The 16,831-nt window shown below is 31.0% G+C and overlaps 1 protein-coding gene across 5 annotated transcripts in view; it reads right to left on the bottom strand.

Moving 5' to 3' along the window:
• The window catches only part of LOC140044793 (kazrin-like), a 73,066-nt gene that overhangs the window by 42,115 nt on the left and 14,120 nt on the right, over positions 1-16,831 (bottom strand). For 3 of the 5 annotated variants that reach the window (XM_072089452.1, XM_072089455.1, XM_072089456.1), the window contains exon 1: positions 7,951-8,258. The exons of 1 other annotated variant lie outside the window; for it this stretch is intronic. In XM_072089452.1, the coding sequence (XP_071945553.1) occupies positions 7,951-8,026 (76 nt within the window). In that variant the 5' untranslated portion in view covers positions 8,027-8,258. Of the gene's footprint in view, positions 1-616; positions 965-7,950; positions 8,259-16,831 lie in introns of those variants that run through there. One more of the 5 variants, XM_072089453.1, reaches the window with a different exon arrangement.

Raw genomic sequence — 16,831 nt, 5'->3', positions numbered from 1 at the left:
ATTTACATATTGCAATTTGAAAATCGTTCTTGGTACCATTGTAAAGCTAAAATATGATTATTTTAGTCTAAATTACATTTAAATCAGATCACATACATAGTTTCAATCAGCTTTAATAAAAACATCTAATTGGGCTATAAACGCTGGCGGTGGCAGTTTCTAACTGGAAAAACCAGTCAAAGTGGCAGTCAAAGTGTTAAAAAACTTTCTAAATTCATAAAATCAGGTTAAAGTGTAAACACACTGTACTTAACAGTAATTGACTTTTAACTGAGTATAATAATGTCATTATCATCATCAACAGGATGCATTTATATTCATGTACCGTAGGCCTAAATACCGGTAATGAACAGAAAGATCGATTTCACAAAATGCTAAATTATCACAGGGGAAATTCACGCAAAAATATTAATTTTTAATCAAATACTATTACAAATTAATGTTATTTTATGTTTTGCAAAATGATTTTCCTATGTAAATCACATTTAAGTACTCAGGCTTGAAAATACTAGTTATTCACATTAGTATAATAATATTAATTTACTGGTTCATAAAACTGAAGAAAAAAATCTACCAAAATGTAATTACTTAGATGCAATGAATATAAAATACCTACCAAGAATCAATCGGCTATCAAAAGTCCGCTTCATTTTAGCCCCATCAAATATATCCTTATTCACTGTTTGCAACATAGTGTACCGGAGCAATCGCACCGTACCAATAACAAGGCAAACACAACTACAATTAAGTCCAGCTAATAACAATCGCTTGTTCTTTCGATTCAATTTGGAGCCAATTCAAAACTTGGTGGCTTGTGTCGATATCCCGATTTTAAATGCAAGGACAATTTACAGTGTTGTTTCCTTCTCTTGCTTTCAGATTGATACTTTAAAGAGTTACTCGAGAGAGTTTCAAATAACAGCCGACAAACTTGGATAAATTAACACACAACAAAGAAAGTGATCAAACCTACAGCATAAAAACCTATAGGAAAGTCCATAGAAACATTGAGATGAACTGGTAAATAAATTAAAATAATCCATCTCACTATAATATAGTAAACAGAGCTAGCAAGTTGAAGTGTAGTTGAATAATTAAAAACTAATTTATTTTGGTTTTTTTAAAGCTAAAAAAATGATGACAACTTTATGGTAAACTCAGGCCTGGAAAATCTAAATTACCTCCAGTATATTCAGTAATGGTTAAAAATCATTTAATAAGGTAGCTTGTTTTAATTAGTGATGTTTTGTTTAAACTCAAGGTAAGTTAATAGTGATGATAAATAAAAGTTTCCCAATCAGGGTGAAAATCTGGTATCCAAGAATCAATTTGATTGGTCACTTGACTTCGGTCAATAGCAATGGTGCATGACTTTGGTATCATATGCTAACCTACAGTAACACCTTGAATTTTCATTTTGAATTAAATGAATGGTCTGTTTCAGTAGTTAGTAGGTGGTTTACACTAATTATTTCTTAATAAATGATGATACAAAACAATCACTCTTTTATTGAAAACAGATCTGTAAGAAGACATTGAATATTCAATAAAAATTCAATAGTTTCAAAACATTAAAACCTTGTAATTTGCATTCAATAAAAGCATCATAAAACATCAGATAAAATAAACTAAAACATGTTTATGACACCTGACACATCTTGTAAGGAAACACCAGTAATAAATCTTGTATCCTGAATAAAAAGTTCTTCAAGCAGAAAATAAAATTACTGTTAATATTTCACCAATTGACAAAATTCCTAATGCTTTGAATAATTTCCAGTGTATCAGTAGCCAGACAGTACAATATGGAAATAAGCAATAACTCTCTGTTTCTTTAACTTTTTTTCCAGAATTAATTGGGAAATATGAATTTATAGATATAATATTTAATAACCGTGGATTTAAAATGCAAACTTCCTTCGTCTCAACCTAAATTAACGCCCAAGGCAATAAAGTTCAAAATAGTGAACTTGGGATCTACAAGAAAGACAGGCTCTAAGATATTGTATGATAAAACAATATATACATTAGACTGATTAGTAATTAATTCTACAAATTAAAATTGTCTGAAAAGTTTAACAAATAAACAAAAATATATTAATTAAATTTGACTAAAATTTGGCAAAATCATCTACAGTATATAGCGTGACTAGTAAACAAATGTACTAGATCTGTTATGAATTTGACCAGGGAAGAGCTACTTCTGATTTTAATGTCATTTTTAATAATATATAAATCTGTTCCTTGTTCTTTTTTATGTAAATCAAATGTATATTTTATGGCGATCCTGTTTTGGTGTTTTTTTCTTTACACTGTTGGATCTTGAATAAATACATAAGTAATTACCTATTTTACCTTCAACAATATTAAGTTTTATCTTGAATTGAATACAAATTAAAATACCCTCCAGATCAATTGAAATAAAATAACACACTTAAAGTTAAGTTTCTTTACTTTTAAGCACTAGTATTAAAACCAAATGTTTTCCAAGTTATACTATGGATCTGATCAGTGAAGAGATTTAATTTTAATAACTTTTCCCTACTTAACTTTTTAACAATTCGTTGTACTTGATATTTTGAGATAGATATCAGAATACACAAATATACATACTGAAAGTAGACCAAATGAGTTTATCATAATACTTGAGCATCAAATTAAAAATTCCAAAGTTAAGTTCCTTTTTGTTGGTTACGAACATCTATACTTCAATTCATGTCAAATTAAATCCAAGTACTGTACTAATAGTACAGTAGGATACCAATGCCATGAGAAAGAAACTAAATCCAACACTCCAGATATTTATACGGATCACTTTTTTAAAGATTATCAAAATCAATATCAATTGAAACAAACTCTAAAGTTAATAGAAATATCAAAATAACAAATAAAAATAACAAACTAATATCTAAATTTGACAAATATATTAAAGTACATGAACAAATAAAGTAACTACAGGTACAGTAAATCTAATATTTCCAAAAATCCAGATTAGTTGTATAATTAATTACAACAAACTAAATCACATAAAAGCACATTTCAAACAATCCACATCAGTTGAGTAAATTATTTGTATATAGTACCTGTACCTGTAGATCACAATATTTAACAAAATGAAAGCCCCCAACAAAGGAAAAATTACAAACAAATGTACAGTATCAAACAAAATCGAAAAACTTCAATAGCTTCTAATACTTCCTAAATTCCAGATTTAAAAGATAGCCTATATTCAAGATATTTTTTATGAAAAATAAACAAATATATCCTTCAGTCAAATAAATGAAGCATGATCTACTTAATTAAAATGAATCCTGAAATGAAGACATTGTACAGTACTATAGTAAGGCTAGTTGAATGTAAACGACTTAAAACAATGCATGTCATTGAATGTATTGACAAAATGGATCTCAATGCAAAAGACAAGGCTAGTCAATAAAAATTGATCATCATGCCATACCATCAATAATTATATAATGACAGTAATAAGAACATCTTTTTTCTATATCAAGTTACTAAAAGCATGTCATAACTGAAAGCAAGGGTATAAACAGACAACAGGTGTTTATAAAGATACACAGGTGATTTATTATAGAATTAAAGCTCAGGTACAGGCATGAATTTTAAATATAATATTTGGTTAATTGTACATAAATCAAATATTTGTAACAGAAATCAAGACAAAAAAACATGAATTTCCCTTAATATGGCCAAATACAAAATTTTGCAAAATTCTTCCATAAAAACCAGGAAGACCTTTTTCAGTAGTTAGGTAGTTAACCTAATGTAATAACATGTCTTGTGACTCCCTAGTAGGTGAAAAAAGATGGTGGATATACGGTGGATAATTTTTGCTATAGCATGAAAATTAAAATTTGAAGTTGAATAAAAATTCCAGAAATGTAATATTCAAGTTATATTACCTATACTTAGTCATCTGATAAAATTTTTTACCACACTGTTTATTTTTCGTAGCTTTTTAAAATGCCTCTCTATTTACAAAATTTGTGTACAAAAGAATACAGATTTTACTGTGTAATTTGAACTATCCCCCCACTGATAAGAAAGTGCTTATTTTCAACAAGCTTGTGTAACACAAATAAAATCCCAAAAATTATGAAACATAGGGGAAACTATAGATCGATAATTATTGGAATGTATGATCAATAGAAATTTTTTGCCCGCACCTGGCCTTTAAGCAATTGTCAAAAATAAATAGGAAACTGTATATGTTCTACCACTATACTGTGGAAATGATTATCTTCATTTTTGTTTGAAAACTGGTATGAAAAGCTATATTTATTCACCTTTGTATCTGAATACACACCTGTTGTTTACCTATAGCCTGGTTTGGTTTATTGAAACTTTTGAACTTGAAAAAAAAACACTAACATTCTGTAATTCAATCACACCTTTGATGGATTTAAATAAATATCAATAATTCCATAATAAGGCCATATTATACACTCACAATAAAAAGACCATATGCTACACATCAAATGATAATGAAGATCTTATAGAATGTACCACCTGGTACAATCAATACAGCAAAGATCTGCTTTTTGCTCATGTTCAACCTAAGCTTTACTCAATAACTATAAATATACTTTAGATACACATTGAAAAATTTATATATCTATAGTACAATACTAAATGTGTCCTTGGACATTTCAATTTTACAGATTCTTTATCATCATCATACAGCAGTCAGCCACTGTCATACTACTGCTGGTTGAAAACCCTGGCATGTCATTGCGATCCCTTACTACAGTATCTTTGCTCTACGATACCAGCTACGTGTATACCCAATATTTTTCTCAACATAGGGAAAACTAAATGTCCATTGTACTGTATTACTACAAACAATACAAGAATCCAGTACTGAATGATTCTTATTAGGTTTTGGACATTAATCTAATGACCATAATGCCTACTGTATCTATACATCAATTAAAAAATATGGTCCATCCCTAATATTGGTGTTTTTTTTTTACATCTCGCATACATCTATTCATGCAAGTTCTCCTCATCTATTCTCAGTCTTCACACATAAACATCATAAATCCAAAATTGCAAACCCTAAAACAAAGTGGTATAATCAAATCCAAGAAAATATATCCACAGAAAAAAATTATGAAATACCAAACAATAATATATCCAATGAAAATAAAAACATGACAATGTTGCTCTTCTTTAGATATGAAGTACCACGTTTCGGTTACTCCTCCTCCGATCAACAATGACAAGTTGATCAAATATAAAAGCGTTATACTTTTCTTATGGAATATTATTTAGCGTGGGAAGAAATATAAATTATAGTGACATATGCTATGGGGCACTTTTAGCACTGAAGGGCTAAAAAACACAATAGCATTGTATCGGCTATCTATTCCTCAGTGAGCTTGTCATCGTCTGTGTATTCTATTGTAAATTTATTATACTAATTTTAACATTGACATTTCATGTAACAATATTATAGTCTGATTAAGTTTCCTGTATAAAACATTAATGATCAAATACCCTTGAACAATATTACCTATAATTGTAAAAATGAGTTTTTATGCAATGAACAAGATTTTAAATGTACTACTGTATCTAATAAAATTTAAGTTGTGAGTGTGAAACATTATTATTATAACTGTGTTCTTTAATAAGTCATAAGCAGTTCTGCATTTCCTACTCTTTAAATATGACATGAAATAAAGCAATATTTATCATTTTTTCAATTATATATTAATATAGTAAACAAAAGAATATAAATTGTTTTGCAGATTTATACCTTGCTGTTAGGAAATTGATGGAAATTATTTGAAATTGAGACACTGGGAAATTTGAAGGACTGCGTCATCTATTTTTAAATAGTACCGAGTATTTATTTTTGATGGCTCAATAGAGGGCTTTTGGGTAATCCTTATGATGTACAGTAATAGTGTTATAGTTAATTTTCTTTTTAAAATATCGATACAGTATCAGTCATTGATATTAAATAATAATTCATGTTGTCTTCCACAAACAACACATTTAACACCTACACTTTTACTACAAATTCTTAGGTTGCTCCAAGACTTCGTGTCTAAGCCATGCTTATAATTAATGCCAAAACCAGAAATAAGCATACAGTACTTAAACATGGCAATATCAGAAATATCAATGAATTTATTATAACTAAACTGTATTATCATAATTACTGTAATAAATATGCCAAAAGATACAGTAACAAAATTTGGATTAACTTCAATAACAAAACATCAAATGTAATCTTGATTAAGTGAGCGATTAAAATATAGAATTCTTGTCGACTGCAAAAAAATAACTAGAAGCAGCTTGGGTATTTACGCATGATCCAACAATCCTATTGCGGTGTGGTCAAGCATAAATGTGTTACTCAACATGGGGTTGCTGTTTGTAGTTATTGTGTTATGAATTCCATTCACATTGTTCATAGTACTGAAAATATAACTCAGCTTTAAATTACAAGTAAAAAATAACTATTTTCATTTTGCAAAGAATTGCCTTTCAAGTTAAAAATCCAAATGCCACATGGGATGTACTTTATGGTAAAAAATATCTTGCAATAAGTATATGTCAATGAAGTTACCGTAACAAAACTTTTTTTTTATTAATAAATAGTAATCTTCCTTTTCAGACTAACAGTAATAATACTGTATACACTGCAGTGGTATGCCATGTAAACCAGAGAAGACGAAATATGGTCCTATTCAAGGAGGCGTTTGGATGACTCTGGATCAGCCATTGTGTAAATCGGACTGTGTTTAGCGAGTTAGCTCTCCTCAAAACTTTACATCCATTTAACATAAGTTTATAATATTTTTTAATCCTAACATAAAAAAAAAACATGTTTTAACAAGTAAATTACCAAATTTTTCGTTTCTATTTTTTGTTTTTTACAAAACCACAGAAAACGTACATAACATCCTGTAACAATGGTGAGATATGTATGGGCACGGTTGCCCACATGAGGGTGTGGCTCATGGACAATACCACTTTGTCCTATTGGGGTGTTCAAAGTTTTTGTTACTTTTCTAGTCCTTTCTTTTTTTATCTTTCATTCGCACATGGTTGTAGTTTAAGTGTATAGACGTTTTTTTTTTATAAATTCGCTATACAGTTTTATTACTATTAGTGTATTCACCAATTGACTACCATGTTCCCGCCTTGGAGGGAAAGGGTCTGTATGCTAGTTCAAGTAAGCTAGGCACGATATACGGGCAGTATGGAAATAATTATTACGTTCCCGAGGTTTTAAAATATATAAATCAAAATATATAAATCAAAATAAATGTAGTTAATGAAATATAATTACATTTTTTAAATGTTAAGCTCAACTACATTTAAATTACTGTAAACTCAACTCTAATTTGTGGGAGTTGATGTTTAGTAAATAAGTCACTTTATTAGTTCCTGTATATACAAAACAATGTGACATCATATCCTCAAGCTATATAGTAAAGTCAGAGATAGTACTATGTTGTATAATATTAATTAATTATATTTTTACATTTGTAATGCCAAATATAGATTAATTGTAAAGTAACACATTTAAATTTAAACAAACATACTGAGGCCTACTGTACATAACCATTCTTATTTTTGGAAATGTTATTTAGATAAATAATTTTTGTAATATAATTAAACAGATATTTTCAAAATTAAGTAATAGAAGTTTGTGTGTGTGTTTCATTAGAAAAAGAGAAGGGAAACAGATGGTCACCAAATGATTTGAATCCCTTCCACACAGAAACTATGGTACAAGCCAACGTTATGTCGGTCTACACCTTTTCACACAGGAAATATATTGCGAAAAGGTGTAAAACTGGCATATTTATAGCTTGATAAATCATGAAGCTACTGTAAGGAGAGGTTCCCAACTTTAACCCTTGGTTATCCTTTTCATTTTAATTAGATAAAAATAAAAAGAGAATTAACACAAACCTAATTCCATATAGTTAAATCCGTAGTCAGAGTTCATCCAATCCTCTGTTAGCCACACTCTTTGCACCGAAATCATTGTGAAACTGACACCACAAAAGGTGTTTTTTAACCCAAAATTAGTATTCCTTCATACAGTATTATAATACTATAGCAACAGCCTGTATATTTCAATCAATGATCATTATTATTATCCTTTGAAAGACTTTATCTAAATCTAATAAAATCCAATCCAGTGATGAACTGTTTATTATCCACTTGTGGCACTGATGTTAACTAACATAGTGTTTTCCCACAATCAATATTCAAACATTGAGTCAAACAGGTATAAAAGACTTGTCAACAGGTTAAGAATAACACAATATGTACACAGGTGGTTATCTATCACTTTCCTTCCTTTTAATCCAAATAAACTCATCTGTCATATGTTCTGCACTGCTTCTCACAATTCTTCTCACTGAGTAGAAGTGATTATATACTTTCTCATTCCATAACCAGTATGTTTATGGACTATAAATTATCACAACCAATATAAACAATGTCACAAACAATGCAATAAAGCCATACACACAAAGTTGAAATTCCTACATATATAGAATCGATTTCATTGACCAATCAGCAACTTGTTAGAAAACAATAGTTGGGTGGTGTTTGTGCTAGAAATAATTAAGACCCACTTGGATGCCCACATGGGATCAGTTCCTGCCCAAGGTTAATGTAACCCATTTTTGTGGCATATCAAGAGGAAGTTATTTAAAGGAAATGATCTTGATAAGTATGAATCGACTGGTATTTCTGACCTTAACCTTTTTTCATTGATTAATTTTTTTTCAAGTTTTTAAATTAATATGCTTTATACAGACTATTATTTACTTTCTTAAATTAGACAGTAATATTAAGATTATGACTTCAGATCATCCAACTCATCACTTCATAATTAAGTTATGACCACCAATAAACTGTAATAGTAGTCTTTAACAATTTTACCTTTAAGAAATGTATGATATTCCAGACATTACAAAATATATTTAACATAATATTATAGACTATAGATGGCAGTGTTTAACCTCACCACTTGTGAGGTCTGAATCATATTCTAGTACTGGTCTAGTTCTAAGAAGTAGGTGTAAAGAATACATTAATGTACTGTAATTGAGGAGGGATTATTATTTTTAAATGAGCATTAATTTACTGTAAAAAAGACATGCCGTAGCTAAAATATAGCTGACATAAAGTAGGCACATTATTGGATACAGTACAGTATTTGAAGTGTATAAAATTAAACATCTGCAATGCGATGAAAATAGACGGGACATAAGTCTCTTTTTATATGCTCCCTATTATATGTAAAAATCCTAGATCAACCTCAACAGGTTGTAGCCACCAGTATGGTTTGTAAGGTCTCAACCCAACCACTTTTTCAGAGAGATGCCTTCAACAACACTGTGGTCAGCACACAGGTTGTTCTCTTTTCTTGCAACTAACAACTCTATTTCTTGTGGCTACAAAACTTTTCAATGCTGAGTAAAACTAGGGGAAATGTAGCCTACAGTACAAATGTTATTAAACTTGATCAAACATGGAAGATACTGTATTACCAGGTACTCTATATATTTAATAATAATACTGTACCTAAAAAAATATATATATTTATAAGCAATAGAGTATGTTTGTTTTGGTTCATTGACAATATAGTACATTCTCTTTTGCAAAATATTGTGAGACAGAATAAAAACAAGTTTGATATTAAAGCATGACAAGTCACTCATATATCTGTCATCTTTTACACATTTGCTATGTGTACCAACTTTAAAGAGTACTTAGGCATGCTAGAAACAATCATTCCTCCCATAATATCTTTATGCAATTGTATTTCAAGTTTGTATAATTTCCATAGAATACTGGTGAACTGAAATAGTGCATCTTCTATCAATCAAGGATCTTAAGTGAATTTATATGTACCAATTGTTCTCATATTTTCAATTGTTGGGTAATAATAAATATAGTTGACTGTACAAAACCATAAAATTGCACACTATGCTATGTAACAAAATGTTTACTGTGTTATAGCATCATTAACAGTCGAAAAGAATAAAATAGGAAGTATTAATGTCAAAAGGTACTATCCTATAGTTCAATTGGGTTTAGGAGGTAGTATACAGTAATAGTTCAACATAATTGAAATCAATAAGGAAATGAACAAGCATGGGTCAGAAAGAATAGATAATATTAAAAGGATTTTTTTCTACAATGATTGGGGCGAACATCAGGTATGTACATTTGATTCTTTAGTTGTTAAAATTGATGATGCACGACTTTTGTAAGGATCGCGCACAAATCTTGCAAGTACTAGATTTCGCTTAAAGAAAGAAAGGTCAGAATTTGTTGTAAAAGTTGGCTTCCTTGTCTTTACCTGGTTCAGACCATATATGATACAAAAGAATAACTTTGTAGGTCTGAACAGGCCCTTAACCAATTCATAAATGTCAATATAAATATTACTGTATAATTATTCTACTATTTTAACATACCTTCTGTGAAAAGCATCAACTCTTCATATTTATCATTTTCTTCATTAGAAGGTAAAGCATGATCTTCTAAGCAAGGTAATTCCATTATCCAAACATATAAAACTGCTTAATAAGCAACTAAATATAAAAAGCAACCGAACAATGAATATGAAGATCCTATAAAAATCTTCATAAAAGCATGTTTAATTTGTGCACAAAACATTCAAATATTTCAACATGGAAAAAATATTTTATTCTTTTACTTGAAACTTGTCACCGATACTGTGATACGTTCATGGTCAGGCTAGAAATATTACTGTCAAGCTCAGATTTTTACCACAAATGAATCAAAAGGCCCGAAAATACTCTCTGTTATACCATTGTGCGGAGAAAAAAGAATGAAAAATTCTATGCCTGGGTGAAGATACATTTCTTCAATACAATTTGACAGCTGTTTATATCACTATAAACAATAATCATTTACTCAATCAAACATTGAGAGAACAAAAACAAAGGATGAAATAATATAAAATATGAAACAAGATTCTCTCAGCTCATTTCACACTTTGCAAAAAACGTGCACTGAATAGTAATTTGTAAAATCTATATTTATTCAAAGAATTTGGACTGGTAAAAATGATATTATTTTATGAGCAAATAGATTCAGTTAACTTAAGATAAAGAAATTCTTATCAATAACACGCAGTATCTAAATATCTAATTTGATCATTATCCTAAATAAAAAATATCTAGAGGACTGAGCCAATGGAGTAGAGCAACATCAAATGTTTTTTATATTAGTGCAGGGCTGAAAATTAACCTTTAAACCATAGTGGCCAGCAGGGCCAGTTGAAGTTGAAGGATGGTCGCCCTTATTAAAAATGGCTGGCCCTTATTAATTTTTTGTACAAATTTTTTTTGCCCGACGGGGCTGGGGATAACCCCCCCCCCTCTATGACACCGTACTGGTTGCACTATGAGGCGATAAAGTAAACTCGCCCTTGAATGCAGGCAGGGGAATCCCCTTTCTTGGTAGTGTACCACCTCGCACTGTGAGATGGAGCGCGATTAATTGCTCTCCTTTTCGAAGGTTGTTGAGTGCGATTGCGCTCGCGATCCTTAAAAACAAGGGACTGCCATTAGGCTTGTAGCTTTATAACTTAGCTTATATTAGCCTAGGCCTAGATTGGTTATAAAAGGTAGGTGGATGCAGTTTCTGGAAGTCGCCAGACGGGTCGACCATCACCAAATTAATACTCGCCCTTACCAAATAAAGGTCACCGTTAATTTTCAGCCCTGTTAGTGTAGAGGAGATAATGGAATTCTGGAAGTTTCACATATTTCTATACAAAGATTTCTACTAGTAATTGATAAACTTCTCTAATTTGGGATATAAGTCACCATTTTAGTTGTATCTATGAAAAGGTTGTGTAAAGTTGTAAAAATAAAAATATCTAAGTTTCCATTGCTGCTATTGTTAATCTAAATTATTTTTATGTATACCTAATATTATTTCAATGTTGAATATAGTACATATAATGTCATGTTCAATTTTTAGCAATGATGTCCATCTGTGAGACCTTCAGACCTTGTTCTTTTGTATATGCAGTAGGTTGCAACAATGGCTGTGCAAATGACCATACTTTTAAAGCGACAAGGTAAATTCATGCTGGCAATACGGAATAGTATATGGATGAACAAACAAAATGTAACTAATCCAATAGAAAAGTATTAAAAAAATTACGTCCATAAAAATTGTATTTATTGTAAGTTTCTGACAATAAATTTGAACTTGTAAGTACAGTATAATAAAGTATTTTTATAACTGTCAGTGTTATTCTTGTTCCAATTCAGCTTTAAAGTAAGAATTTTGCAATCATCAGTGACAAATGGTTTCATTATCTGCCTAGTATTACTGTGTATATACACAGGCTACATGTTATACCATATCACTATTAACAATTTAGATTAAGTGCCAATTTTTAGTATCGCTCTCAACTTATGCTTCCTTATCATCAATTAAATCATACATATTGTTTATAACTGTGTATTTTATATTCATTTTATTCATATAATTTAATTCTAAAATGGCTTATGTCACTGAAATTATGAACTGTCAAAGATCCAGATAAGAGACAGGGGTCCCAAGTCTACCGCTACTCGCGGTAGTCTACCGCTTTTAGTACCCATCTACCGCTATCTCGACGTTTTCTACCGCATTTTGATTTTTTTACCGCATTTTCAAATTTCCCCATATTTTTGGCCAAATTGATTTACGGTTACACCCAGGCTCAGCCCAGGTCAACAATAGTCAATAACCAGGAAAAAGTGAGGCAGGATGTTGAAACAATGTCTATTCATGTAGTCTTTGTGGTCTATTATTGTATTTTTATTTGTATGCACTGCCTTTGTTAAACCGTAACAATAATATAAACATGCACGGTACTACACGCCGGACGTAGAAAAAAAAGAAGCGTGCAACCAACCGTGAATCAATCACGTGGTAACCGGAATACGCGATTATAAATTTTGGGAGGATCCAAGTTTTAACTAAATAAACGCTTTGATTACACAGTGGTTGAGACACGTTTTTAATAGTTATTACATTTTAAACACCCTCATAATTAATGAACTCTACCAATGTTGATCCGCGCGCTGCAAAGAACAACAGATCGCACATCGCACGAGGTTGTTGAGGCGGTGTTTTATTTGGTTTTACTGTACAATCCGATAATACGAACATGTTAAATGATTTAAAAGGCATGGATTCGCCAAGCAAGTAGGCCTACGTTTAATAAAAATTTACCTAAGATTTTCGTAAGCTCTTTTGTTCAAACTAGTTATTTATATAGCAATAATCCACCCGTTCCGGCATGCACGCTAGGCCTCTAGCCTAGGCCTACTCCTCGATCGATCAATATCGCTGGTGGGGAATTTCCCAGCGATAAGAAATCGGCGAAATAGCTCATAAACGGCCTACATTTTAATGTTATATCTTTAATGCCAGTGTAATTACGTATGGATAAAACAATATAAAACTCAATGTTTTTCATCTGAAATAATATGTTAACTCGCGTAATGTAGCATAAGACGGATTCGGGATAGTTATTTCGATTGTTTTGGGGTAATGGTAGCTAGCTAGGGCCTAGAAGTAGAAGCCCTAGGCTAGGCCTAGGCCTGTGCCTAAAAAAAATGAGTAAATTCTATTGGGCAATACTATCATGTGTTTATTGTACATTTTGTAATTAAGTTAAATTATTTTATATACTGAATTTTAGTTAAAATACAGTATATATTTTTTACATTTTTTGTACTGAGGATGTGTCCATAAAAAAAATATTAAAATGTAAAAATACTGATGTATAAACCTATGTAAAAATTAAGCCAACTTATGTGTAAATATTGTATAATATACTGTATATGTAACATATTTAGTTAATTAAGACTAAGAGACGTAAACGACACGCGTGTTGATTTTCGATTCCCCGCGCGTTGACTTTCGACGCCCCGATGAATTGAATTTGAATGTGGTTCACGACAAAACCTCCTGCGAATGGACTTTCCCAAGTTGGGACCTCTGAAGAGAGTAACTATTATTCATCAAAATATCATTTTTCTTCCAGTTCTTGTATTCCCATGAATATGAAGAATTGACAATGTGATCAAATTTGATGGATTCAATATTATTACTATGATGTTAATGAACAATGCAATAAACAAACAATAAAGGGTGACACATGCACAAGCAGCAAACAACAATAGGAACCTGGTTTAAGTCACAGTTCATTGGCTTCTCTTTTGTATTCCGTGCTTAAATTAAATGAGTTCTCTTGTTGTTGTGTATTTTTTCGCAATAAGTCAACTCCTCCAACACCATACTTTCTGAAAACCTGAAACTTTCCTAAAACCAGACACAATGAATTGTTTTAAAGTCCAAAAGATTCCAAATTTGTTTTACCATTAAATAACACATTTTGGTCAAGAATACTGACATTTCTTCAAAGACTGACATATAAGGCCGGTCCAAGAGTTTGAAGAGTTGACAGAAAATACTATTGAATACAGATAAAGCAGACCAATTTATTTTACTAGAACTAAACAATTTTAACACAGATTTAGGGGAGATACTAAATCAGATAAATTTATATATTGAGAAATTTTGTAGGCATACTAATAAATTAAAGGCTAATAAATCTAAAAGGGTTATTTGTCATGGAATTGAGATTTATGGTTTCTAGTAAATTACAAACTTTATTCTCACATAAATCATAATATTCTAAATTGATGAAAAGGATGGAAAACATGTCTGAGGAATGTGGTTGTCTATTCAATCTTTAAAGTCTGGAACATGAAGGTATTTATTAAAAACTTGTTGCATATAATAATTTAAATAATACATATTTATCACTTAGGCCCTGTTCAGACCCATGGCGTTAGACCGTTTTAGCGTACAACGTTACTATCAAGGTCACGTTACAAACCGCAGAGAAAAAAACGAGGTGTTCAGACCCATAGCGTACGATTATTGTTACAACGGAAGTACGTCATCCAGGTTGTTTCTAGTTGCATATTCATGTGCTCTTACCCACGTGTTTTCATCATTTCCACTGTATATAGGCCTAGATCTCAGCCCTACAATTATGACAACATTTGCCGTAAATAAAACATACCTCAGAATTTATTTAAGAAAAATATAGTAAAGCCAAATTTCTGTTTCAATTGTTTTTATTTTGTAGTAAAAAACATTTTCCCCAGGCTCTTGTGCTACGAAAATAAAGCAGGCCTCGTAATGATGAAGAAAAATATGATTGTGATTAGTCTATCCAGTCCAGTCAAAGATATATATTCCCACCCAGTCCAGTCGGTTGAAAATAACCCTTAACTTGCTAATAAAAGGGACACAGCTCCCCTTGTTTGTTTACTGATTTTTTTAGGAGTTAGGGGGTTTTCAGCATTAAACTTGTCCAGTCTAGTCTGCCTTGTATGAATGAGTGACTTGATGTCCCACGCTAGTTTTTAGCTTGAATGAAATGCCTGAATGGCTCTAGGCCTAGCTAGGCCTAAAAGCGGATGGGATCGTAGTCCCTATGTTGAAATACAAGGTGCATGTATTTATGTCATTTGTTAGAAAATATAATGGTAATCAGTTGATAATAGTTTGTAGCCTTTGTAACAGTTGTATTTGTAGTGTAGTTAGGCCTTATTTATTCTGGCCTTTTTGTTATTGAAATCCATCTCACACATTGACGATACAAGATGTCAGCCTAGGTCAAACCTTGTTTCGCGTCATAACAGGAAACGTTCTGATTGGATACAACGTTGACTTACAGTAGCGTCGTACGCTAAAACGGTACTATCAACCGTTTTCCACTACAACGCTACAACCGTTGTACGACGCGTTGTACGCTAATCCCCAACTGTTCAGACACACATTCTTTTAGCGTCGTACGCTAAAACGGTCTAACGCCATGGGTCTGAACAGGGCCTAAGCTCCAATGATTTGTTCTTTGTGTGGTTTTTACAAAATTGTATGTCTGAATTATTTAAGTTTAGTTATTTTCCAATAATTTTCAACTATGCTATGTTCACTCATTATGGTCTTATTTTGTTCTTTAAAAAAATGTATTTAAAATATTTTACAAATGTGGTGTATGTCATGAGACCAACTAACAAGTATGACAAATAACTGTTAGTTATAATGTTCTGATGAACAATTCTGTATAAAATAAAATCAATTGCTCTGCTAAAATTGCAAATCAAAAAGATCATGATTATCTTTTCCAAGCAATAAACTTTTCTGCAAAAAAATCCAAAAAAATTGGTTTGCAATAAAATTCACCTAAAGGCTTATTATAAAACCTTGACCATCAAAAAACACAAAGCATACAAAAGGTCCCAATGGTATCTTATGTTTTCAAGTAATAGCTTGAACTTGGGGATTGATAGAATATGACACTGCATGCTAATGAAATAACTCTCAATTAACAATAGAAATCCAATTAATACCAAGGACAAACAGTACACCTGAAATACCACCATGTGAAAACTATAGGGGGCAGTGTGCAGGTTTATCATGAATCTATATAAAACACGTTTATCAAAAATGTTTTAGTCATAAAGTTTACATTATGCTATTAAATAGGATTATTTTATTAGAATAGAAGCTTACAATAATATTATTTCAATTCAAAGTACTGCACATACTTGTGTTAATTTGTTATAACAACATGACCTTTCTTTAAAAATTATCAAATTTTCCAAGGTTTAGAAAGCACTTAGGGTGAATTTCATTGCACAATATTTGGGTTTTGCAGAAGTTTCTTGCTTGGAAAAGATAATTTTGAATTTTAAATTTCAGTAGGCCAATTGATTTT

The sequence above is a fragment of the Antedon mediterranea genome, chromosome 3 (assembly GCF_964355755.1).
Source record: "Antedon mediterranea chromosome 3, ecAntMedi1.1, whole genome shotgun sequence".
Classification (NCBI taxonomy): domain Eukaryota; kingdom Metazoa; phylum Echinodermata; class Crinoidea; order Comatulida; family Antedonidae; genus Antedon; species Antedon mediterranea.
Note: the sequence above shows the minus strand (reverse complement) of the source record. Positions and strands in the feature narration are given on the sequence as shown.